The 25,462-nt window shown below is 44.6% G+C and overlaps 1 protein-coding gene across 3 annotated transcripts in view; it reads left to right on the forward strand.

Annotated features, from left to right (window-relative positions):
- The window catches only part of LOC141091350 (retinol dehydrogenase 7-like), a 59,817-nt gene extending 47,924 nt beyond the window's left edge, over positions 1-11,893 (forward strand). For all 3 annotated transcript variants that reach the window (XM_073576895.1, XM_073576892.1, XM_073576893.1), the window contains 2 exons: positions 3,238-3,401; positions 11,328-11,893. In XM_073576895.1, the coding sequence (XP_073432996.1) occupies positions 3,238-3,401; positions 11,328-11,518 (355 nt within the window). In that variant the 3' untranslated portion in view covers positions 11,519-11,893. The remainder of the gene's footprint in view (positions 1-3,237; positions 3,402-11,327) is intronic.
- The last annotated feature ends 13,569 nt before the right edge of the window (positions 11,894-25,462 follow it).

Consider the following 25,462-nt stretch of genomic DNA (forward strand, 5'->3'; position numbering starts at 1 on the left):
GCATCTTTAAGTTGGTACTTGTGAACCCGGCATATCACATCTCTCAGCGGGTCTTGCTCGCCGGGACGCGGGCCCAGGGACCTGTGGGCACGATCCAGTTCCAGTGGAGCGTCCTGAGGCCTATCTAGTACCGAGTTAAAAATGTCTCTCAAAGTGGTGTTCAACTCCTGGGGGGGTATAGATTCGGGCAGTCCTCTTACTCTAATATTATTTCTGCGTCCCCTGTTCTCAGAATCATCCAGCATTTCTGCTAGAGTTTGCAGCTGTCTAGCTTGTGCGGCTGTGGCGGATTCCTGAGCCTCCATTCTTTTGGTCAGGGAGGCTATAAGCTGGTCATGAAATTCCACTTTCTCACCACATTGTTGAATATCCTCTCTTAGTATGGAAAGTTCAGCCTTGTAGGAGCATTCCAAACGGGCAATGTACTGCTCCATATCCTGCTTCGTCGGGATATCTTTTATCTTGTTGTATAATAGACTGAAATCAGCTCCCATGGGTGCTGCGGAGTACTCTGTCGAGAAAGAGGGTGATTTCCCGTGTTGCGGTGTCAGGGGTGCGTCTGGTCGGTGAGCTGCATTATATTGCAGACCTGATACTGTGGTGTCTGTCATCATGGGGTCCGCTGCCCCTATTGCTGCAGAGACGACTTCAGGAGTTATGTCGGCATCTGGGGGGACACTACCGCCTCTCTGTGGTGTGGGGGGTTCTGCATTCATCCCCCCCGGGGTTCCCGTCTGACCCACCGACCTGTGGCTGCGCGGGTCCATCCGCGTGGCTCCCCTGTGAGTGACGGGTCTCCCGAGCCCCAGTGGGTTTATTTGGAGGAGAGCGCCTCACTGTCTGCGGGGCCCCCGTGGACGCGCCACCGTTTCTCCCAGAGGGTCCCCTACGGTCTGCCGTCTCTCCAGATCGCTCTCCCCCCGCCTGCACCTTACTTCCTGGTGGCGGCGGGGCCTGCTGCGCTCCGGTCTCCACTCCTGTCATGGCGCCCGCGGCCTTCCCTCTTCCCGCTCCTATAAGGTAGCGGGAGATGCCTCTGGGAGCGCTATCGGGTGCTGAAGGGCCCGTGGACGTGTTCCCCCTGGTCCTCCAAGCCGACATCGGTAAATGGGGTATGAATGTTGGGCTCTGTTCGGGTCGGTCACCGGTGTGGGAGCGGGAGCTCTCTCACGTGTGTCCTCGCTCGCCATGCCACGCCCCTATTTGCGACAATTAAAACAAACCTATGCATGTTTGGGAACTCTATAATTGTACTGATCTGGAAAATCATAGTGATTTTAAAATTAATGCTGTAAATTAAAAAAAAAAAAAAAATCCAATTGTGGAGAAATAGCTTTTTTTTTTTTTTTTTTTTTTAAGCTTTCCAGTACATCAGACGATAAAATGGATGTTGTCATTCAAAAGTACAATTTGTGACAGGAAAAAAACAAGCCCTCACAAAAGTTATGACTGTTGGTAAAAGGGAAGGAAAAAAAAATGAAGGCACAAAAATGAAAAATTGCCTCGTCCTTGTCTGGTCAATTAGTGTGGATTAAAGGTGGAAACTTCCTAACAGATTTTGTTTTACAACTTATGCTGAAGATTTGTTCTAAAACCTAAGGGGATCTGCTAGATAGCACTGTTGCTACTGATCCAGGTATCTAAGGAATCAAAGAAGTTTGTCAAGAAATGTAATCACCCTATCTGGTGCCTCTGCTCTGTGATGATGGGGTGCTTATGGATCGCCCTCGTACCCAGGGCGGCGGGGTACTCGGAGCCGGGCCCGTTGGTTTCAATGGGAGATGTCACGGTAGCAGTGGCCCTGGGCGTCCATTGTAAAAGGGGAATGTTGAGCATGTGGATGATGATGATTAAAGTTTTAGTGAATGATTCGTGACGCCACCTGTGGTGTTCGGCAATGAAGATATTAAGCCGACGCTGCAGACAGATCCTCTGGGACAGATGGTGTGGTGTAGCAATGATGTTATGGCCCTCCACAGGTAGGGCTGTAGTCACAGGGCAGTGTAGATTAAGCACTAGTGAGGAGAGCATAATGGTGCAGTGTTAAGCACAGAGATGTAGCAGTGCTGAGTGAGTTGGCGGAGGACACCAGGGCATGTAGTTCCAAAGCTTTACGCACCGTCTGTTGAACATACAGGTGCCCGCATCTGTGCTATGTCCTCCGGGTCAGGGGCTCAGCCAACTTCAAGGCAAGATGAAGTCCTGTGTTCCAACACTCCGCAAAACATATGTGCCTTTTCTGAGCCTATAGTGAAGTACTCTCAGTACTGAGTTACACTGGAGTTCCTCCTGTCAGATGTTCTTAGAACTCTATTTGTACAGCAGACAGCTGTAGCCTGCTTTGGGGACTCCTTGCTACTAAGTCCTGGCTCACTCTCGTTGCTGTTGTGCCCCCAAGTCTTGTGTGGGAATAAAGTGGTGACAACTTCTATTCCTCCGGTGTCTGCTGCTGGACCATTAGTATCCATACAACCTCGGGGACCGACCCCGGCCTTGCGCTGTGAACTTGGGAAGGGTTCTGCTCTAACCCTAATCCTTAGTCCTCCTCTCCTTACGTTCCATACTAATCCTTCTTTCTTATGGAGAGAGTCAGGCTTTCTATCAATGTTCCTTTGCTGTGCCAGCGGACCCATATCACTGAGGTCGGCTGCAGCACTTCCTTCATCCATCCCACTCAGGGGATCTTCACTCTTCCTCTGAATCCGTCAGACTGACTCAATCCTAAACTCTTCCCGCTCTTTTGATGCCACCTAAACTGCACCCGCCTCCCAGCACGCTTCGTGTTCCAAGCAGGGAGCCACCAAAGGGTGCTTTGCTACACTACTTTGTGGTGTGTTGGAGCGTGGTCAGGAGTCTCCACCTTACTGGGATGGTGGGCCACCACACCTCAGGAAGAGGTGCAGTACCTCTGTGGCGACTGAACCCTCAGGGGCGCCACACTTATAGCAGCCACTACCTAATAAAGGCCTCCAGGGGTGTAAGTATAGTGGATGTAGAGGTTTTCGTTGTACCCAGGCCTCTGGAGTCTATTGGTGCCCTAAATGCCATCTTGGCCGATGTCAGAGGATGAATACTATAAAAGACTGGTTATAGTTGTGCATCCTTTAGAGACTTTGCATTGGGACCATAAGTAAATAACTGACCGTAAAGTATTACACACTTGAAGATCCAGTCTCCTTGTGGAACCCATTGAGATTGTTTGTTTGCTTTTTAAAATAATTATTTTTTTTATTGCAGACGAGAGCTCAAGCGGTTTGGAGTTAAAGTCTCCATCATTGCTCCCGACTTTTTCAAAACTAATATTTTGAATGCAGCCCAATTAAAAGAAAATATTACAAATATTTGGAAGGAGTTACCAATGAATTTAAAAAATGACTACGGGGAAGACTACTACCACAATTGTAAGTGTGATTTGTTCTAAAGGAAGGAATATTTTAGTTAGCTGAAAATAGAACATTTTATATAACTTCTTAAAATAGTTGGTTCTTCCGTACACCTTTGTGTCCGCAACAATTCCCACTGCTCCCTTCTGGTCACTGATTTAAAATACTGAAAGTGTGAATGTGGCGTAGACTGCTTTCACATATTTACATTTGATCAGTACAGTATTTTCCCATCAGTATTTATAAGTCAGACTCATTAGTGGAACCTACAGGGAGGAAAACTAAGGGTATGTGCACATGCTGTGGATTCTGCTGCGGTGTACAGTACCTTTATTTCCTATGGAAAAAAAAAACGCTGTGTACATGCTGCAGATTTTTCCGCAGGTTACAATCCACAGCATGTCAATTCTTTATGCGGTTTCCCCTGCGGTTTCACACCTTTATCATTATGAGGTGTGAAACCGCAGGGCAAAACCGCAGGCTAATCCGCAGATAAACCGCAGGACTTTTGTCCTGCGGTTTTACCTGCGGATTTTTCAACAAAATCCGCACAACCTGAAACCTACGTGTGCACATAGCCTTAGGGTACCGTTACACTTAGCGATGCACCAGCGATCCTGACAACGATATGGAATGCTGGTGCATCGCTAAGTGGTCGCTAGTGAGCTGCCACACAGGCAGATCTCACCAGCGACATAGCAGCGGTCGGGGGTCGCTACTTACCTGTCACACGCGGCGATCCAGACGTCCTCCCTCCCGGCTCCACGCGTCGCTCGTCTGCGCCACAGGAAGCGCCCGACGAGAAATGATCCAGGACCTTCTCGCGTGACCAGCAGCGGGGGAGCCGGTCGGAGGTAAGTATCAGACATAGCGACATCGCTAGCAATATCGCTGCTACGTCACATCGGTGATGTTACAGCGATATTGCTAGCGATATCACTGTGTAACGGGGGCTTTAGGGTATGTGCAGATTCTGTGCAGAATTGCAAGTGATGTACAGTACCATTTAAGGCTATGTAAAACAAAAAACACTATGCACATGCTGCTGATTTTTCCACGCAGATTTGGTGCAGATTTAAAACTGCAGCATGTCTCTTCTTTTGTGCAGTTCTGCAGCAGTTTTTCATCTGCTCCATTATAGAAATCTGCAGGAGAGAACTGCCGGGGAAATCTGCACTAAAACTGAGGGTAAAATTCAGGTCGTTTTACCTGCAGATTTGGCAAAATCTGCGTGAAAACTCCACAGCAGAATCCGCACCGTGTGGACATAGCCTAATAGAAAAACGCTCACCAGTTCTGTGTTTTGCAGCCATTCCTGCTTATTACTTACAAATGCTAATTAAATACTAACCACAACTATTGATGTGTGAATAAAGCCTAAGTAATGAATTATTACCATATCATTTTCACAAGAAATAAGAAATGTTACTCTTTTGTGGTATTAGCAGGTACACAGGATGCAGTGACGAGACGTGAGACTGAGGTGTACCTTGGAAAGCAACTTTTATAAATGGGAGCCGCTACGGTTATGCTAAGCAACCAAAACAAATTAACAGCAATTGTCCTCGCAGGGACTCGGTACAACCAAACACTATAAAAGAGAACACTACTAACCCGGCAAAGGCCGGTTACTATAGGGTTCCAGGAGGGGTTGGGGCACAACAGGCCCTGGGTGAGTCCTTTGAGGTGACCTCCTGTAAAGACAGCAGGGTTCCAGGAGGGGTTGGGGCACAACAGGCCCTGGGTGAGTCCTTTGAGATGACCTCCTGTAAAGACAGCAGGGTTCCAGGAGGGGTTGGGGCACAACAGGCCCTGGGTGAGTCCTTTGAGGTGACCTCCTGTAAAGACAGCAGGATTCCAGGAGGGGTTGGGGCACAACAGGCCCTGGGTGAGTCTTTTGAGGTGACCTCCTGTAAAGACAGCAGGGTTCCAGGAGGGGTTGGGGCACAACAGGCTCTGGGTGAGTCCTTTGAGATGACCCCCCTGTAAAGACAGCGGGGTTCCAGGAGGGGAGACTCCAGTCCCCAAGCAGGGGTGAGTCGCAGTTACTAGGAGTGGCGGTTGATAGGCCGCGTGCACGCCCTGCGGCTGGGCAAAAAGTTTCTCTGTTGGCGAGGAGCAGGCCCCAACTGCCGACTGCAGCGGGGTGATGGACAGGCCACAGCTGCGGGCTGAAGCGGAGCGACAGCGTCCGCGGGCAGGCCGCAACCGCGGGCTGAAGTGAGGCGGCAGTGGCCGCGAGAGGCAGCGGACAGTCCGCAATGGGCTGGAGCACAGTGGCAACGGCTGCGGATGACTGTGGGCAGGTCGTGTCGTGACTCCAGATCGGAGTGAAGTGGCAGTCTCTTGTCGGTAAGCTCGACGTCTCCTACCCGAAGGACGCTGTAAATCTTCCCTCTGCTGTTGGCCACCTCTCTGGTCACTGTTTGTCGCCCTGGCTCTCTCACGCCCCCACAGTCTCTTGCTCCCTGTCTGCCGTTCTGCTAACTTACTCCCCTGCGCGCTCCCAAACCCCCCCCCCCCTTGCTGTTCTGTCACTCTCAGCCATCCACCTTCCTCCTCCACCCCCCCTGGTAGTTTCCTTAGGAACCTACAGTTGTGGCCAAAAGTATTGACACCCCTGCAATTCTGTCAGATAATACTCAGTTTCTTCCTGAAAATGATTGCAAACACAAATTCTTTGGTATTATCTTCATTTAATTGGTCTTAAATGAAAAAACACAAAAGAGAATTAAGCAAAAAGCAAAACATTGATCATTTCACACAAAACTCCAAAAATGGGCCAGACAAAAGTATTGGCACCCTCAGCCTAATACTTGGTTGCACAACCTTTAGCCAAAATAACTGCGACCAACCACTTCCGGTAACCATCAATGAGTTTCTTACAATGCTCTGCTGGAATTTTAGACCATTCTTCCTTGGCAAACTGCTCCAGGTCCCTGCTATTTGAAGGGTGCCTTCTCCAAACTGCCATTTTTAGATCTCTCCACAGGTGTTCTATGGGATTCAGGTCTGGACTCATTGCTGGCCACCTTAGAAGTCTCCAGTGCTTTCTCTCAAACCATTTTCTAGTGCTTTTTGAAGTGTTTTGGGTCATTGTCCTGCTGGACAACCCATGACCTCTGAGGGAGACCCAGCTTTCTCACACTGGGCCCTACATTATGCTGCAAAATTTGTTGGTAGTCTTCAGACTTCATAATGCCATGCACACGGTCAAGCAGTCCAGTGCCAGAGGCAGCAAAGCAACCCCAAAACATCAGGGAACCTCCGCCATGTTTGACTGTAGGGACCGTGTTCTTTTCTTTGAATGCCTCTTTTTTTTCTCCTGTAAACTCTGCTGATGCCTTTGCTCAAAAAGCTCTACTTCTGTCTCATCTGACCAGAGAACATTCTTCCAAAATGTTTTAGGATTTTTCAGGTAAGTTTTGGCAAACTCCAGCCTGGCTTTTTTATTTCTCGGGGTAAGAAGTGGGGTCTTCCTGGGTCTCCTACCATACAGTCCCTTTTCATTCAGATGCCGACGGATAGTACGGGTTGACACTGTTGTACCCTCGGACTGCAGGGCAGCTTGAACTTGTTTGGATGTTAGTCGAGGTTCTTTATCCAACATCCGCACAATCTTTCGTTGAAATCTCTTGTCAATTTTTCTTTTCCGTCCACATCTAGGGAGGTTAGCCACAGTGCCATGGGCTTTAAACTTCTTGATGACACTGCGCACGGTAGACACAGGAACATTCAGGTCTTTGGAGATGGACTTGTAGCCTTGAGATTGCTCATGCTTCCTCACAATTTGGTTTCTCAAGTCCTCAGACAGTTCTTTGGTCTTCTTTCTTTTTTCCATGCTCAATGTGGTACACACAAGGACACAGGACAGAGGTTGAGTCAACTTTAATCCATGTCAACTGGCTGCAAGTGTGATTTAGTTATTGCCAACACCTGTTAGGTGTTACAGGTGCTGTTAATTACACAAATTAGAGAAGCATCACATGATTTTTTGAACATTGCCAATACTTTTGTCCACCCTCTTTTTTATGTTTGGTGTGGAATTATATCCAATTTGGCTTTAGGACAATTCTTTTTGTGTTTTTTCATTTAAGACAAATTAAATGAAGATAATACCAAAGAATTTGTTTGCAATAATTTTCAGTAAGAAACTGAGTATTATCTGACAAAATTGCAGGGGTGTCAATACTTTTGGCCACAACTGTAGATGGCGGTCCCCCTGGTTCCGGCCCGGACACTCTGCGGGGGGCCCTCCTCCCCACACTATGACGAGCATTGTGAGGATACAAATAAACTAAACGAGACCTCCTATGTCTAGTTGAAATGTGGCCGGGAGTATGCATATCGCATACTTGCCAGTCACATGACCACTCAGCCTCCTGACCTGGCCCACGTGTGTCAGTGACTGCAATATTTTGTGAAAAATATCAACAACCCTTAAACCCCTTCCCAGCAGGCACCTGCATCCAAGCAAAATGTGCTATATACAGTATATATATAGTGTGTGTGTATTTATATAATTAGTGTGATGGCCGCGCAGGATCACGCTGAGCGCCACCACAATCAAATGTTGGTTATCACCTCTATAAGAACAACGTCCACAATCGGGGGTGGCACTGATCACGGGCGTTTTAACCCCTCTGCTGCTGTCAGTATTGTCAGCGACATTGTGGCGCATTGCAGAGGGAGGTTGTGCCGATGGTCTCCATGGTGACTCCAAGCCAAAAGATGGCTGCGGTGTCACATCTCCTTCCTGCATCTGAGACGCTGCTCTAATACTCTGCAGTGGAGAAGCATTGCAGAATATTACATCATCAATCTGTCAGTATATGGTTGATATCCCATCCTGGGGAAAATGTAAAAAGGTTTAAAAAATTAAATAAATAAATTGTAAATATTTTTTAAAAATCACAGATCAAAAAAATAAAAATATAATCCAATAAATACATTTTATGTAAAAACTAAAATAGTTACGCGTATTTGGTATCGCCACGTTCCGGACGACCTGCCCTATAAAACTTTCCCATTCATTAACCCCTTCAGTGAATGCTGTTTTAAAAAAAAACAAAAAAAAAAAAACGCTTTTTTATGACTCGTTTTTATTATCCTCATTCTGCTGAACAAAAAATGGAATAAAACTCTATCACAAAGACTATTAAAATGGTATCTCTGAAAACGTCAAATTGTCTCGCAAAGAACAAGCCGCCATACAGCTCCATCAATGGAAAAATAAGTTATAGTTCTCAGAATAAAGCAATGCAAAAATTATTTTTCGATTAAAATAGTTTTCGTGTAAAAACATCAAAACATAAAAAAAGTCATATCCCTGTAATCGTACTGACCCAAAGAATAAAGCTGCCTTATCAGCTTTGTCACACATGGAACCCCTTTAAAAAAAAAAAAAAAAAAATTATTGCTGGTTTCTGTTCATTTTGCCTCCCAAAAATCGGAATAGAAAGCAATCAAAAAATGTCATGTGCCTGAAAATGGTAAAAATAAAAGTCAACTTGGTCTGCAAAAAACAAGCTCTCGCATGATTCTTTAGGCAGAAATATGGAAAAATTACAGCTAAATCTAAATATGAAGAAGAAAAAACTAGCTTTTGCATTAAAAAGCGTTTTTTAGTGTGTGACAGCAGCCAAACAGGAAACCTGTTTATAAATGTGGTATAGCTGTAATTGCACCGGCCCAAAGAATAAAGTTGTCTAATCGCTTATAACGCACGAGGAACTGCATAAAAAAATAAAACCAATTCTTCACCTGTTCTTGGTTTGTTGGTTTGTTTATTCTGGCTCCCAAAGGTCGCAGTAGGTTAATCTTAAATTTATCCCGCGCTCTGCGCTGAGCGCTTACAAGAGGTTTCCTCTGAAATGCATGATTTACATGGAGCCCCCTATAATGAAGACTTCCTATAATGAGGTAGATGGAGGCACTGTGGATGCCATCTGACCTGTGATCCGGCGGTGTTCGTCTTTTTAGGATTGCATAAAAGTGCAATCCGCCACAGTTATGTGCACTTCTGAAAAGGACACTGCTGAACAGAGGCCAGACAGTCCAGAGTAACTCTACTGCCTCATTATAGTGACTGGATCTCTCGGGTGGGGTGTTCATCTGAATTACGTCACTCAAAGACTAAAGCCCCCGTTACACACTGCGATATCGCTAGCAATATCGCTGTAAAGTCACCGATTTTGTGACGTTGCAGCGATATTGCTAGCGATATCGCTGCATGTGATACTTACCTCCGACCGGCTCCCCCGCTGGTTATCGCTGATCGCGCAAGAAGCTCCTGGACCATTCCTCGTCGGGTGCTTCCTGCGGCGCTTCCTGTGGCGCCGACGAGCGACGCGTGGACGCCAGCGGGAGGACGTCAGGATCGCCTCGTCTGACAGGTAAGTAGCGACCCCCCCCCCCCCAACCCCTGCGATGTCGCTGGTGAGATCTGCCTGTGTGGCAGCTCACTAGCGACCACCCAGCGATGCACCAGCGATCCTGACCGCGTCATATCGCTGGTCGGGATCGCTGGTGCATCGCTAGGTGTAACGGTACCCTTAAAGGGAAACTTGAATGTAGAGCGCCGGATAAAGGTGATCCTAAGGGCTCATACTCACTTGCGCGAATCATGCGAGTCTCTCACATGAAAACCTGGCAATAGCCGCCAGCACTGGGACCGGAGCGTGCGGCTGCATAGAAATACATGTAGCCGCACGCTTTGGTCCGAGTGCCGGTGGCAGTGCCAGGTTTTCGTGTGAGTATGAGCCCTAAATGTTATGTAAATTGTTCCCAACAAGTGTTTCAACTCAATCCACAAAAAAAGCAAGTCCCCATTCAGGTCTGTCATCTGCTAACGGAAATATAGGGGGCTTCTTCATTACTGGTAGTATAAAGGTTCTGGAAAAGCCAAAATGGCTCCTCGTCCTCAAAACAAATTTAGCAAATTCTGCGCTCCCAAATCCAAATGTCCCCCTCCCTTTTGAGCCAAACACTGTAATGACCGTTTATAATTTTCACTCGTCAACATCCACTACTGCTTGTTTCTGGAAAACACCCATGGAGTCAAAAACATCACTACACCTGTAGATAAATTCCCAAAGGGGTATAATTTCCAAAATGCGGTCACTTGAGGGGGGAATCTGCTCTTCTAGTACTTAGGGGCGCTGTATATAAAGTCCTTAAATTATTCTAGCAAAATTTGCGCTCCAGGATGCAAATGGCGCTCTGTTCTCCCGAGTCTCGTTGTATGGCTAAGTAGTACTGTACAGCCACATATGGGGTATTTCTACATTCATTACCAAGTGTGAAAAATGTAAAATCTCGGGCAAAAACAAAATTTTCATGGTAAAAATATACCTCTAGATAAATTCATTGAGAGGTATAGTTTGCAAAATGGGTCTTTTATGGGGGGGGGGGGGTTCTGCTGTTCTTGGCACCTCAGGGGCTCTACAAAAAAAAATATTATTTTGTTTATTTTGTTAGAAAATTGAGAAATCTCTGGTCAACTTTTAACCCTTTATAACGTCAGAATAAAAAAAATATTTAAAAATAATTGTGCTGTTGTAAAGTAGACATGTTCAAAATTTGTATTAATGATTGGGACAATTTATATGCCATTAAATCAGTTAAGTTTGAAAATTGCAAAATGTTCCAAATTTCTGATTTTCACAAATAAATGCAAGTCATATCAAACAAACTTTACCAGTATCATGAAGTAAAATGTCACGAGATCCGTTGACGCGTTTCAGAGTTATTACCACATAAAGACATGACAGTGCTCAGAACTGTAAAATTTGGCCGGGTCAGGAAGGTGAAAACAGGCTTCCGGGTGAAGGAGTTACCGTAAATGTTACCAAATGATATTGAAATAAAACTGCATGTTTTATAGGTATGTGCTGTATTTCTGTTGTATAAAACTGTTTTAAAATCTTCAATCTCTCTGTACAGACTGTAAATTCTTCACTGTTATGTGCTCGAAGACTTCCCCCAAGCTTACAATTGTTACAGACTGTATGGAACATGCCCTGACTGCTGAGCACCCGTGGACCCGGTATTCTGCCGGACCATATGCCAAATTCTTCTATATGCCATTGTCTTATCTTCCTACGTGCGTAACTGATTACATACTTGGCGATTAGTTTTAAGTTTAATACATGAATGATTCCTCTGCATGGTTGTATTGACCCATTTAAGGCTTTCATCTCCCATCAAAACTTCTGCTATTTTTCAATAGTCAATGTTTCTGTGCACGATAGATGGAGGACACAAGGCCAACTATCACTTAGCGGTTAAATATTAGATATGCTATTGACACGTTACTCTACCAATAATTGCCAAGGTAATGTGGGAATTACACATTATTTGGCCCGGACACAGGTCATGTGGTCACTGTGATCGCTCTATGCTGCTACAAAGGACTCAACTGGTTCCACCTTTTTGCTGGTCGCAATGCAACTCATTCACTTACTATATGTTGTAATGTATCACCACAATAAATAATTATCTCACGCTGACATCTCTTATGCAAATACTTTTTGTGCAGGGTGTTACTCCTCTGTCATACCCCTGGTCAGCAACTGATGTATAAGCAACAGAATCGGCTGAACCCAGGGCCGGACTGGCCATTTGGTAATTCTGGCAAATGCCAGAAGGACATGTCTGGTTGTGGGCTGCCTTGTCTACTACGTTGTTAACAGAATCGGTGTTCTGAAGACACTCACACTGTTAAGAGTGAGGCCACGGGTATTACTAGAAATCTTGGTCTTGTAGTAAATCTTGCTTTCCTCCATCCAGGGTAATATTACTAATATATCCCCTTCGAGCAAAGGACCTGTCAATCAGCCAGAAGAGGGTCCTGCTACATAGGAAATATAATGTGCATCTTCACACCCAATGCACTTCCAGAAAACATCAAAATGCAATTTCTCTCTGCTGGAGCAGTGCTTTGGGATCATAAAAATGATTTACAGGCTTATCTGTTAAATGACTACATAATATATAGCATAAAATATATATATTTTTTTTACTGTAAATATTTTTATTGGGTTTTAGCATTGATATGAAAACAGAATATTGCAATTGCGTTTATTAATAACGTTGATGGTTGTTACTATTAAGCTATCATTACTCATTAGAATATAAGTTTAATGAGATATTAATGTAAGCTCTTACATGAACCAAACAATTGTGTGCTAGAGGAATGTAAAGAAGAGAAGGGGGCGGAAAGATAAATAATTTGAAGGAAAAGGAGGTGGGAAGGAGCATGTAAAAAAAAAAAAAAATCATCGAAACCAGCACTTTAGAGGAGGTCACATCTACGACAACATTCTATTTTAATTAATATTTTCTAACAACCAGATTGCCAGGTCATTCCCTCACGGAATAATATCCAATATATTTTCCACTTTCATCATCTTGTTAACCTCTTCTGTGCACTACCTGTATACCAGCAGAGTCTGCCAGCACCTGTCTGTGCCATCCATTCCTGGCTGTTCCAGCTTGATGCCATTTGTCCGAGGTCTCTTATAAAGTCGCAATATAGAAGAAGAAAAAAAAAGGTTGTTCAGCTCACCATTAGATGAATTCGTGTGACTTTGGGTGTGGACTCCAGGATGGTGCTCGGAAAAAGCGGCTGTGGTAATCAAGCAAAAATGTTCAGCAACAGACATCCAAATAGAATGTAGAATACACTTTAAAACTTCATGTTTATTGCAACGCGTTTGAAAACATGCTGTTAAAATGGTAAGTCCAGAGGATCACGCATTTCAAACAAGTGTTCTTGGTTATTGCAATAAACATGAAGTTTTAATGTTTGTTCTACAATCTATTTGGATGTCTGTTGCTGGAACTTCTCTTATAAAGTTCACCAGGGATTCTAGCAAACAGTCAATTGCTCCCCAGGCTCTCCTTGGTCTACGGCAAATTGGTTCCATTACTACATGCGTTACAGGTATAGAACTAGTTTATAGTGATGTCATCCTATAGTAACTCCATTAATATCTGGATTTTTACATAATATTGCGGCTAAATATTCCATCAATAATGTGTATAGGAGGGATGATAAGGAACATCCTTGCCTCGTCCCATTTTTAAAAGAAAATGTGTCAGATAGAAAGCCATTTACCCTAACTCACTTTAGGGTCCGTGTATAAGGATATAATTTTTTAGTTCGCTCTGCCTCACAAAATAGAATAGAAAGCGATTAGTGTTGAGCTTTCCGATACCGCAAGTATCGGGTATCGGCCGATATTTGCCGTATCGGAATTCCGATACCGAGTACCGATACTTTTTTCGTATCGGATACCGGAATCGGAAGTCCAAAATGCAATGAGCCACTTTTGTGGCTCTGATTGGCTGCCGAAATGACGTCATCATGATGCGCTGTCTGTGCGCATCATGATGCGCCGTCAGTTCGGGCCTTCGGGGGGTCTGTGCCGACTGTCCGGGGGTCTGTGCCGGCCTGCCGGTGGTCTGTGCAGGCTCCGGGGGTCTGTGCCGGCCTGCCGGGGGGGGCTGTGCCGGCCTGCCGGTGGTCTGTGCAGGCTCCGGGGGGGCTGTGCCGGCCTGCCGGTGGTCTGTGCAGGCTCCGGGGGGGCTGTGCCGGCCTGCCGGTGGTCTGTGCAGGCTCCGGGGGGGCTGTGCCGGCCTGCCGGTGGTCTGTGCAGGCTCCGGGGGGCTGTGCCGGCCTGCCGGTGGTCTGTGCAGGCTCCGGGGGGCTGTGCCAGCCTGCCGGTGGTCTGTGCAGGCATCGTCCGATGGGACTACAAGTCCCATCGGGCGATGCCTGCTACCATGACAGTGATTGACACATTAGCCAATGATGGGACAGTAGTAGTCCCATCATCCGGCTAATGTGTTGAATGTAAAAAAAAAAAAAAATTACATGCTACATACTACATGCTACATACATGCTACATACATGCTACATACTGCATGCTACATGCATGCTACATGCATGCTACATATATACTATATGTAACATATATACTACATGCTACATACATGCAACATACACACTACATGCTACATACATGCAACATACATACACGCTACATGCTACATACATGCTACATATATACCACATGCATGCAACATGCATACTACATATATACTGCATATATACTACATGCATGCAACATACATATATACTACATACAATACATACATATAGACATACAGTACATATAACAGAGTACATACTCACCGTCACTTGTCACTTTGATCCCTGAAGCCATTGTCCCCTTGAGGAATAAATATCAAAATAAAAAAACACCAATATACTTACCCCGATCCGCAGAAGTCCACGAGGGTCCCACGTCCATCTTGCGTGGAGAACAGCAGCATCAGCTGATGCTACCGTTCTCTACCAGCTCCAGGAATACAATGACGGAAGGTAGGTATCCTTCCGCACTGTATTCCTCCACCATTTTAAAAAAAAAAAAGTCCCTAGTCTCACTTTATGCCATTGCTGCGTGGGAATTTCCCACGCAGCAATGCATAAAGTGAGACTAGGGACTTTTTTTTTTTTTTTTTTTTTAAATGGTGGAGGAATACAGTGCGGAAGGATACCTACCTTCCGTCATTGTATTCCTGGAGCTGGTAGAGAACGGTAGCATCAGCTGATGCTGCTGTTCTCCACGCAAGATGGACGTGGGACCCTCGTGGACTTCTGCGGATCGGGGTAAGTATATTGGTGTTTTTTTATTTTGATATTTATTCCTCAAGGGGACAATGGCTTCGGGGATTAAAGTGACAAGTGACGGTGAGTATGTACTCTATGTTATATGTACTGTATGTCTATATGTATGTAGTATATATGTATGTTGCATGCATGTGGTATATATGTAGTATGTATGTTGCATGTATGTAGTGTGTATGTTGCATGTATGTAGCATGTAGTGTGTATGTAGTATGTATGTTACATGTAGTATGTATGTTGCATGCATGTAGTATATATGTATGTAGTATGTATGTAGCATGCATGTAGTATGTAGTATGCATGTTGCATGTAGTATGCATGTTGTATGTATGTAGCATGTAAATTTTTTTTTTTTTTTTTTTTTTTTTTTTTCATTCAACACATTAGCCGGATGATGGGACTACTACTGTCCCATCATTGGCTAATGTGTCAATCACTGTCATGGTAGCAGGCATCGCCCAATGGGATTTGTAGTCCCATCGGACGATGCCTGCACAGACCCCCGGAGCCTGCACAGCCCACCGGCAGGCCGGCACAGACCACCGGAGCCTGCACAGCTCCCCGGCAGGCCGGCACAGACCCCCGGAGCCTGCACAGACCACCGGCAGGCCTGCACAGACCACCGGCAGGCCGGCACAGCCCCCCGGCAGGCTGGCACAGACCACCGGAGCCTACACAGACCCCCGGCAGGCCGGCACAGACCACCAGAGCCTGCACAGACCACCGGAGCCTGCACAGACCACCGGCAGGCCTGCACAGACCCCCCGGCAGGCCGGCACAGCCCCCCGAAAGGCCCGTACAGACCCCAGAGAGGCTGTACAAGGCAAAAATAGGGTTTTTCTTATTCCGATACCGGAAGTCCCATAGACTTGAATGGGACTTCCGGTATCGGAATCGGCGATACGCGATATTTTTTTTAGATCGGCCGATACCATCCGATACGATACTTTTAAGTATCGGACGGTATCGCTCAACACTAAAAGCGATCAAAAAATGTCATGTGCCCAAAAATAGTACCAATAAAAACTTCAACTCGTTCCACAAAAAAACAAGACCTCATATGACTCTGTGGGCCAAAATATGGAAAAACGATAGCTCTCAAAATGTGATGCAAAAACTATTGTTTGCAATAAATGCATCTTGGTGTGTGACTGCAACCAAACATAAAAACCTGATATAAATCTGGTATTGCTGTAATCGCACAGATGTGAATAGTCGCCTAATCACTTTTACTGCACGAGGAACGGCATAAAAAAAATCAATTCTTAATCTTTTGGGGTTTTTTTACATTCTGCCTCCCAAACATTTCAGTAAGCCTCGGCGCACATTTCTCCTGCGCTCTGCGTTGAGCTCTTACACCAGGGTTTCCGTGAACCTCTGGCGGGAAGATCCCCTATAAAGGGGCAGATTGAGACACTGTGGACACCATGTGACCTGTGATCCGGTGATGTCCGTCTTTTTAGGATTGCATAAAAGTGCCGTCGGCCACGGTTTTGTGCACTTCTGAAAAGGACACCGCTGAACAGAGGCCAGACAGAGTCCCAGAGCAACTCGGCTGCCTAAGGGTGTGTGCACACACTGCGGATTTTGCTGCGGTGTACAGTACCATGATTCCCTATAGGAATCAAAAACCGCAATGCAGACGGTGCGGAATTTTCCGCGCGGATTATCTGCGGTTTTCAATCCGCAGAAAGAATTGACATGTCAATTCTTTCTGCGGATTCCGCTGCGGTTTGCAATCTCCTCCATTGAGATGAAAAACTGCAGGGCAAAACCGCAGAGCAATCCGCAGGTAAAACCGCAGGTCTTTTGACCTGCGGTTTCCCCTGCGGATTTTACACCTAAATCCGCAGCGTGTGCACACAGCCTTATATTTCATCTGAATCCCGTCACTCGGAGATTTTACATGGAAACTCCAAAGTAAGTGGTCAGCGTAGAGCGCCGGATAAATGTGATTCCAAACATTATGCAAAATGTTCCCAATAAAAGCTTCAGCTCAATCCACAAGAAAAACAAGTCCTCACTTGAGTCTGTCATCTGTTAACGGAAATATAGGAGGCTTCCACGTTACTGGTAGTACAAAAGTTCAGGAAAAGCGAAATGGCTCCTCACCCGCCAAAAGAAATTCAGCAAATTCTCCACTTCCAAATACCCCCTTCCCTTCTGAGCCCAACAGTGTACCTAAACCACATAGTGCGTCCATGTTTGGCATTTCTGAAGCAATGAGAACCCACCTAACTTACGTGTGCATTCCTCCAGAAGCACGGGCTGGACATAACGTACTGGTCACTACAACGGCAGTTTGTAATTTTCACTTGGCAACGTTCATTGCTGCTTGTTTCTGGAAAATACCACTACACCTGTAGATAAATTCCCCAAGGTGTATAGTTTCTCAAATTAGGTCACTTGAGGGGGATTCTGCTCTTCTAGCAATTAGGGGCTCTGTATATGGAGTCTGCAAACTGATCTAGGAAAATCTGCGCACCAGGAGGCAAATAACGCTCCGTTCCTCCTGAGTCTCTCCGTATGGTTAAGTAGTACTGTACAGACACATATGGTGTATTACCACGTTAAGTAAAAATTGTGGGACAAATTTTGGTGTAATTTTTACCCACTTCTTATGTGAAAATGTAAAATCTGGGGCTAAAACAAAATTTTGGTGGCAAAAATGTAGTTATTTTGTCTTCACTGTCCAATGGTATAAAATTCTGTGACACACCCATGATGTCAATATGATCACTGCACCCATAGATTAATTCCGTGAGAGGTGTAGTTTGTAAAATGGGGTCACTTACGGGGGTTCTGCTGCTCTGGCGCTTCCATGGGCTCTCCCAGTGGGTCATGGCACCTGCAAACCATAACAGTAAAATCTGGCGCTCCTTGCTTTACACTGGGCCTGAAAAATATTTCCTGATTACATGTAGGGTATTGAGGCACTCAGTAAAAAAATGGACATCAGTTTGTTCTAAAAAAAAATAACCTATTAGTCCTAAGAAAAATTAAAAACTTGGGGCTAAAGCAACATTTTAGTGGTAAAAATGTAATTTATTCTTTCTTCACCGCTCAATGATATAACATTCTGTGAGGCACATATGGTGTCAATATGATCACTGCACCACTGGATGAATTCATTGGGGAGTGCAGTTTGTAAAATGAGTTCACATATAGGGGGTTTCTGTTCTGGCACCTCATGGGCTCTGCCAATGTGACATGGAACCCTCAAACCATTCCAGCAAAATCTGAGTTCCAATATGGCACCTCTTCTTCTTTTCTGAGCTTTGCACTGTGACTCAGTAGTATTCCCCCACATATGGGGTATCGGTGTACTCAGGAGAAATTGCACAACCAATTGCATGATGCAACTTCTCCTGTTATCTTTAAGAAAGTGCAATAGTTTGTGCTGAAAACATTTGTGGGGAAAATCTGATATTGTATTTATTTTTATGGCTCAGCGTTATAAACTTCTGTGAAGCACCTGAGGGTTCAATGTGCTCACCACACATCTAGACCAGTTCCTTGAGGGGTCTAGTTTCCAAAATGCTGTCAATTGTGGAAGATTTTTACTGTTTAGGCCCATCAGGGGCTCTCCAAAGGTGACATTGCATACACCAATTGTTCCAGCAAATTTTACATTCAAAAAGTCAAATGGCGCTCCTTCCCTTCCGAGCTCTGCCATGCGCCCAAACAGTGGTTTTCTCCCTCATATGGAGAATCAGCATGCTTAGAAGAAATTACACAACAAATTTTGGGGTCTATTTCTTTGTTACCCTTGTAAAAATAAAATTGACTTTAGATCTAATTTTTTTGTGGGGGAAAAAAGTTAAATGTTCATTTTATTATTTTTTTTTTTTTTCAAAAATTCCTGTGAAGCACCTGAAGGGTCAATAAACTTCTTGAATGTGGTTTTGAGCACCTTGAGGGGTGCAGTTTTTAGAATGGTGTCACTTTTGGGTATTTTCTATCATATAGACCCCTCAAAGTGATTTCAAATGTGATGAGGTCCCTTGGAAAAAAAAAAAAGAAAAAAAGTTGTAAATTTTGTTGGAAAAATTAAAAATTGCTGGTCAACTTTTAATTCTTTTATAACTTCCTAACGAAAAAAAATGTTGGTTACAAAATTGTGCTGATGTAAAGTAGACATGTGGAGGAAATGTTATTTATTATTTTGTGTGACATCTCTGATTTGAGGGCATGAAAATCCAAAGTTTGAAAATTGAGGAGTCTTCCAATTTGCAACCAATTTGTTTGTTTTTTTTCTCACAAATAAATGCAAGTCATGCCAAAGAAATTTTACCACTCCATGAAGTACAATGTGTCATGAAAAAAACATTCTCAGAATAACTGGGATCCGTTGAAGCATTCCAGAATTAGAACCTCATAAAGTGACAATGGACAGAATTGCAAAAACTGGCCAGGTCATTAACATGCAAACCACCCTCACGGGGGTAAAGGGATTAAGAAAGTCCAAAGAACTCTGAACGCTTTTTTAGTGTCAAGAGAAACAAGGCACACTGGGATCCCCTTTTTTTTTTTTTTTTTTTGCATGTGAAATAACGTTTTACTGTATTTGTGTTATCACAAGCTTCTCTAATGTTATTGAAGCCAACCTGACCATTGCTTCCATTTGAGGGTAGGTAGTGGGACAGCTGTGTTGCAATTAATTTAGAGGCTTTTTTGACATTTACATTCATTAATGATATTGGACAAAAATTAGGGCAGGCATTTGGGTCTTTTCCAGGCTTTGATACAACTGTTATGTGAGCCTCAAGTAATTCGTGAGCAAAACGGGGAGTTTTCTGAGATACCATTTTTAGCAGAAATTTTCAATCTGGGTTGCAAACAGCTTATAAAATCTATTAATAAATCCATATAGCCCAGGTGTCTTTCCAATAGGGAATGATTAATGGCCTCTCTCATCTCTTGTTCAGTGAAATCTTTGTCTAATACCTCTTGCTCAGGCATCTGTAAGGAAGGAAGGGCAGTGTCCATAATATATTTGCTAATTTGGTTTCAAGAACATTAGATGGCATGTCAGGCTATTGACCACAAAATGTGTTTTTTTCCTGAAGTAGTAGTCAATACTTTGAAATGCGTTGAAATAAACCACCACTTACCATATTGGGATATATGTCTCCATTCTGTCGGCAGCGCGGAATTTGTCCACCAACTCCCTTTACAGTCTGATATTGAAACTGACTGGAGAAGATAATTAGATAAATTTATATAAATAAAATAGGAGATCACTGGTGAGGACACAAGGAAACAGTAACAAAAGGACAATTTTATAATAGAGATATATATATATATATATATATATATATATATATATATATATATCTCTATCTCTTATCGTGTCTGTCTGTAACCGAAATTGCGGGCCGCTGATCGGTCACGGCCACCAGGCCGCGACCAATCAGTGGCAGGCGCAGGCCTTAATCTGTAAAAAAGAGAATTAAAATAAAAAAGTTATTCTCACCTTCCGACGGCCGCCTCCTTTCTTCTTTCCACACGCCCGGCCTCTCGTTCACAGTAATGCTTTGCAGCTTAGACCGCTGATGACGTCACTCTCGCAGGAGTGAGAAAGAAGACCGACGTCACTCTCGCGAGAGCGGGAAAGAAGACCGACGTCATCAGCTGTCTAAGCCGCAAAGCATTACTGGGAACGCGAGGCCGGGCGTGTGGAAAGAAGACAGGAGGCCGTCGGAAGGTGAGAATAACTTTTTTTTAAAAATTTTTTCAATATTATTTTTGTGCAGGGCCGCGGCAGTGATTGGTCGCGGACAGAGGGCCGCGACGCTGATTGGTCGCGGCTACACGGAGAGGGGACCATGCATACCAGGAAAGGGAGGTGAGGGGACCATGCATACCAGGAAAGGGGGTTACGAGGACCATGCATACCAGGATTGGGGGGTGAGGGGACCATACATACCAGGAAAGGGGGGTGATGTGGGCATACATACCAGGATTGGGGTGTGAGAGGACCATGCATACCAGGAAAGGGGGGTGAGGGGACCATGCATATCAGGATTGGGGGGGGGAGAGGACCATGCATACCCCAAAAGGGGGGTGAGGGGACAACGCATACCAGGATAGGGGGGTGAGAGGACCATGCATACAAGCAAAGGGGGGTGAGGGGACCATGCATACCAGGATTGGGGGGGTGAGAGGACCATGCATACCAGGATTGGGGGGTGAGAAAACCATACATATCAGGATTGGGGGGGTGCATTATTGCATTATTAAATTTTCAAAAATAAACTGCATATATATTCTAGAATACCCGATGCGTTAGAATCGGGCCACCATCTAGTTACATAATAAATAGGTAGCTAGTATAATTAGTGAACGTGAGTTACATCCCAAAAGGATAGAAGCATAACATGTAAGTGTCATTATGCCACAAGATGGCATAAAAGTGCAGAAAAAGTTTCAATAGTATGCTTCAGTCATTGAGAAAAAGCAGGTATATGCATAGTTAAAAGTGAATTTGACATTGTATTGGGGAGAATGATCACCCAAATATACGATTGCATGGGTCCATGTAAAGAGTTGTCTTGATGTGAATCTGTAGCTCCGATGCCCGCTTTAATAATAAATAATAATAAATTTTATTTTTATAGCGCCGACATATTCCGCAGCACTTTACATTTCAGAGGGGATTTGTACAGACAATAGACATTACAGCATAACAATAATCACATACAGTAGATTATAACAAATAACAAGAGGAGTGAGGGCCCTGCTCGCAAGCTTACAGTCTATGAGGAAAGAGGTAGACACGAAAGGTGGGTGGTAACAGTTGCCCTGATTGTATGGACCAGCCATAATGTTAAGTGTGTAACAGTACAGACACAGAGGGCTAATGGATGCATAAAGCATGTGGGAACATGATGCGGGGAACCTGGTTATGGTAAAACTTTTGGCTCTGCCACACAGGGATAGGTTAGGTTAATGTGTTGAGGCGATAGGCCAGTCTGAATAAATGCGTTTTCAGGACACGCTTAAAATTGTGGGGATTGGGGACTAATCGTATTGACCTGGGAAGTGCATTCCAAAGAATTGGCGCGGCACGTGTAAAGTCTTGGAGACGGGAGTGGGAGGTTCTGACTATTGAGGATACTAACCTCAGGTCATCAGCAGAACGGAGGGCGCGGGTAGGGTGGTATACTGAAACAAGGGAGGAGATGTAGGGTGGTGCTGAGCCATGGAGGGCTTTGTGGGTGAGGGTAATAAGTTTATACTGAATTCTGGAGTGGATGGGTAGCCAGTGTAATGACTGGCACAAGGTAGAGGCATCGGTGTAACGATTGGTGAGGAATATGATCCTGGCTGCAGCATTCAAGACAGATTGGAGAGGGGAGAGTTTGGTAAGAGGGAGACCGATTAGAAGAGAGTTACAATAGTCGAGACGAGAATGAATAAGAGAAACAGTAAGAGTTTTTGCAGAGTCAAAAGTAAGAAAAGGTCGAATTCTAGAAATGTTTTTGAGGTGCAGATGACAAGAGCAAGCCAGTGATCGAATGTGGGGGGCAAAGGAAAGCTCGGAATCAAGTATGACCCCAAGACAGCGGGCATGTTGCTGGGGAGTAATAGTGGAACCACACACAGAAATAGCAATGTCGGGTATAGGTACATTAGTAGCGGGAGGAAACACCAGGAGTTCAGTCTTTGACAGGTTCAGTTTCAGATATAGTGAGGACATGATATTAGACACAGCGTTTAGACAATCGCCAGTGTTTTCTAGAAAGGCTGGCGTGATGTCAGGAGAAGAAGCGTATAATTGGGTGTCATCAGCATAGAGATGGTACTGGAAACCAAATCTACTGATTGTTGACCAATAGGGGCAGTGTACAAGGAGAAGAGGAAGGGGCCTAGAACCGATCCTTGAGGAACCCCAACAGTAAGGGGAAGGTGAGAGGAGGAGGAACCGGCAAAAGAAACAGTAAAGGAGCGGTCGGAGAGATAGGAGGAGAACCAGGAGAGAACGGTGTCCTTGAGGCCAATGGAATGGAGCATAGTGAGGAGGAGCTGATGATCCACAGTGTCGAATGCTGCAGAGAGATCCAAGAGAATTAGCATGGAGTAATGACCATTTGATTTAGCTGTTAGCAGATCATTAGAGACTTTAGTGAGGGCAGTTTCGGTGGAGTGTAAAGAGCTTTACACACAGACTTCCTCGGGGAGCTGTGTGATGTCATGTGTAATGTATGTATTTATACAGACCTACCGACAGGTGCATATGTCTCTAACCACAAAAATTGAGCGCATGCGTAATGGGTCCTCGGCCACCGCGTGTCATATACCGCAATCCTGGTGACAGCGTGGGTAAGGAAAAATTCCTGACATCAATAACCCACGCTGTCCAGTATGGATGCCATCAGTGACACAAAAATATAAGATAAACAAGCAATGTATATTTTGCCACAAAAAAGATAGCACGAGAAGCATGCCATGCGCATGATGTAAAGCAGAAATGGTTCTGGATATGGTTATACTCCAGCAATGAGTAGGAAAGAGACTGTGTCTCAGATAATGGATCACTATTATAATGAAAAAAATATAAAATAAAATACAGCTAGAAAAGGACCTTTATATAAATTGGATAAAACTAAGCTTCTCATTCAGTCCACGTGGGCTCATTGTGCCAGCAACATTCAAGTTGTGCCAAAATTCGCATGTAATCCCCACTTCTATTACCAAGGTGTACCTTCTCAATACCTTTTTATTTTTAGGTTATCCGGATTACTATTGCGGCACAGCTTGAAATGTCTGGGGATGGTCTTGATGGTCATAATATCCTCAATATCCATTGCTGCCCTAATATGCTCCCCTGCATAAATCCAAATTCACATGAAGTAAGTCCTACATAGCTAAGGTTACGACTGGAACTGCAGAAGATGTAACAAGTGATCCCAAAGTCCCTCCCTTCATCTGCAGAGGTAAAAGTAGTTGCACGTGTAATATTTTTACATGTAACACATGAGCCGCATGGGTAGCAACCCCATCTCTGCCTACCAGCACCAAACATTTTGGGCGGACTGGTCATATAGTTACTTCTGGCTAGGGTAGCCTTCAGATTCCTGCCTCTCTTAGCAATCAACAATGGGTGGCCTGGTAAAATCTGATTCAAAGTCGGTTCTGTTTGTCGAAGCAGACAATGTTTGTATAGAATTTGGCCACCACCAATTGTTGAATGTGGTGATGAATCTGATTGGTGAATCCTTCTTGGATTTAACCTGAGGATTACAAAGTAATCAGTGTTTTACAAGCATGGTGGTAACTCTTCCTGATTTTGCTGTACCCACGTTCGTGGAACCTGTCCCCAATGTCCTAAGCCTGAGCCTCAAAGACTCCATGGGTATAACAAATACATCTCGTTCTTAAGAACTGTCTTATAGGCACAGCCCGAATGGTAGAAAATGTATGAGCAGAAGTTGCGTGTAACAAAGTATTAAACAATGTTTTTTTAGGGAAAACATCGATTTGCACATGACCATTTGGTTGAATCTCTATTTTTAGATCCAAAATATCAATTTCAATTTTAACATATTTGTACGCAAGTTTGATGTTGTGACAGTTCTGATTGATTTCACCGATGAAGTCTAAGAGCCCAGACTTGTAACTCTGCCAGATGATGAAAACATCATCAATATATCTGTACCAGCACTGCGCCTGAGAAGTGGTGCACAAGCCGTCACTGAAAGCCCCTTCTCCCAGTACGCGAGCAAGAGGTTTGTGTACGACATAATGCCAGAGACAACAGGACGGCCCTGGGCGCCAAAGGGTCCTTAAGAATCTTTGGCAGAAAATAAAAGATCGGGACATCACTTACATACAAATATGATAAGAATAAAATCAAGTTTTTTACATTACTTATTTGTAATAAGAATATAGAAATACACACATTACACATGACTCCACACAGCCCCCTGAGGAAGCATATGGGAAACATCAGGACATGGAGCCATGCAATCATATTTTAATAATCATTCCCATACTACCATGGATGCCGCCCAGCACTGGGAGCACATGCTGTTAAGAGGAATTTTTTTTCTCTTTGTGCATGCGGCCAGGACGAATATGTGGGGTGGGGGGGGCAGGATGGATATATAGGGGGGCAGGACGGATACATAGGGGGCCAGTTCAAGGGACCAGGATGGATGGGGAGCCAGGATGGATATATGGAGGGACCAGGATGAATATAAGGGGGAAAAGGATGGATATATGGGGGGACCAGGATGAATATAAGGGGGACCAGAATGGATATATGGATGGGCCAGGACTGATATATAGGAGGCCAGTTCAAGGGACCAGGATGGATATATACAGGAGGACAGGATGGATATATGGGGGGACCAGGATGGATATATGGAGGGGCCAGGAC

The sequence above is a fragment of the Dendrobates tinctorius genome, unplaced genomic scaffold, assembly GCF_039654945.1.
Source record: "Dendrobates tinctorius isolate UK_male_01 unplaced genomic scaffold, ASM3965494v1 ptg000051l, whole genome shotgun sequence".
In the NCBI taxonomy this organism is placed as follows: Eukaryota; Metazoa; Chordata; class Amphibia; order Anura; family Dendrobatidae; genus Dendrobates; species Dendrobates tinctorius.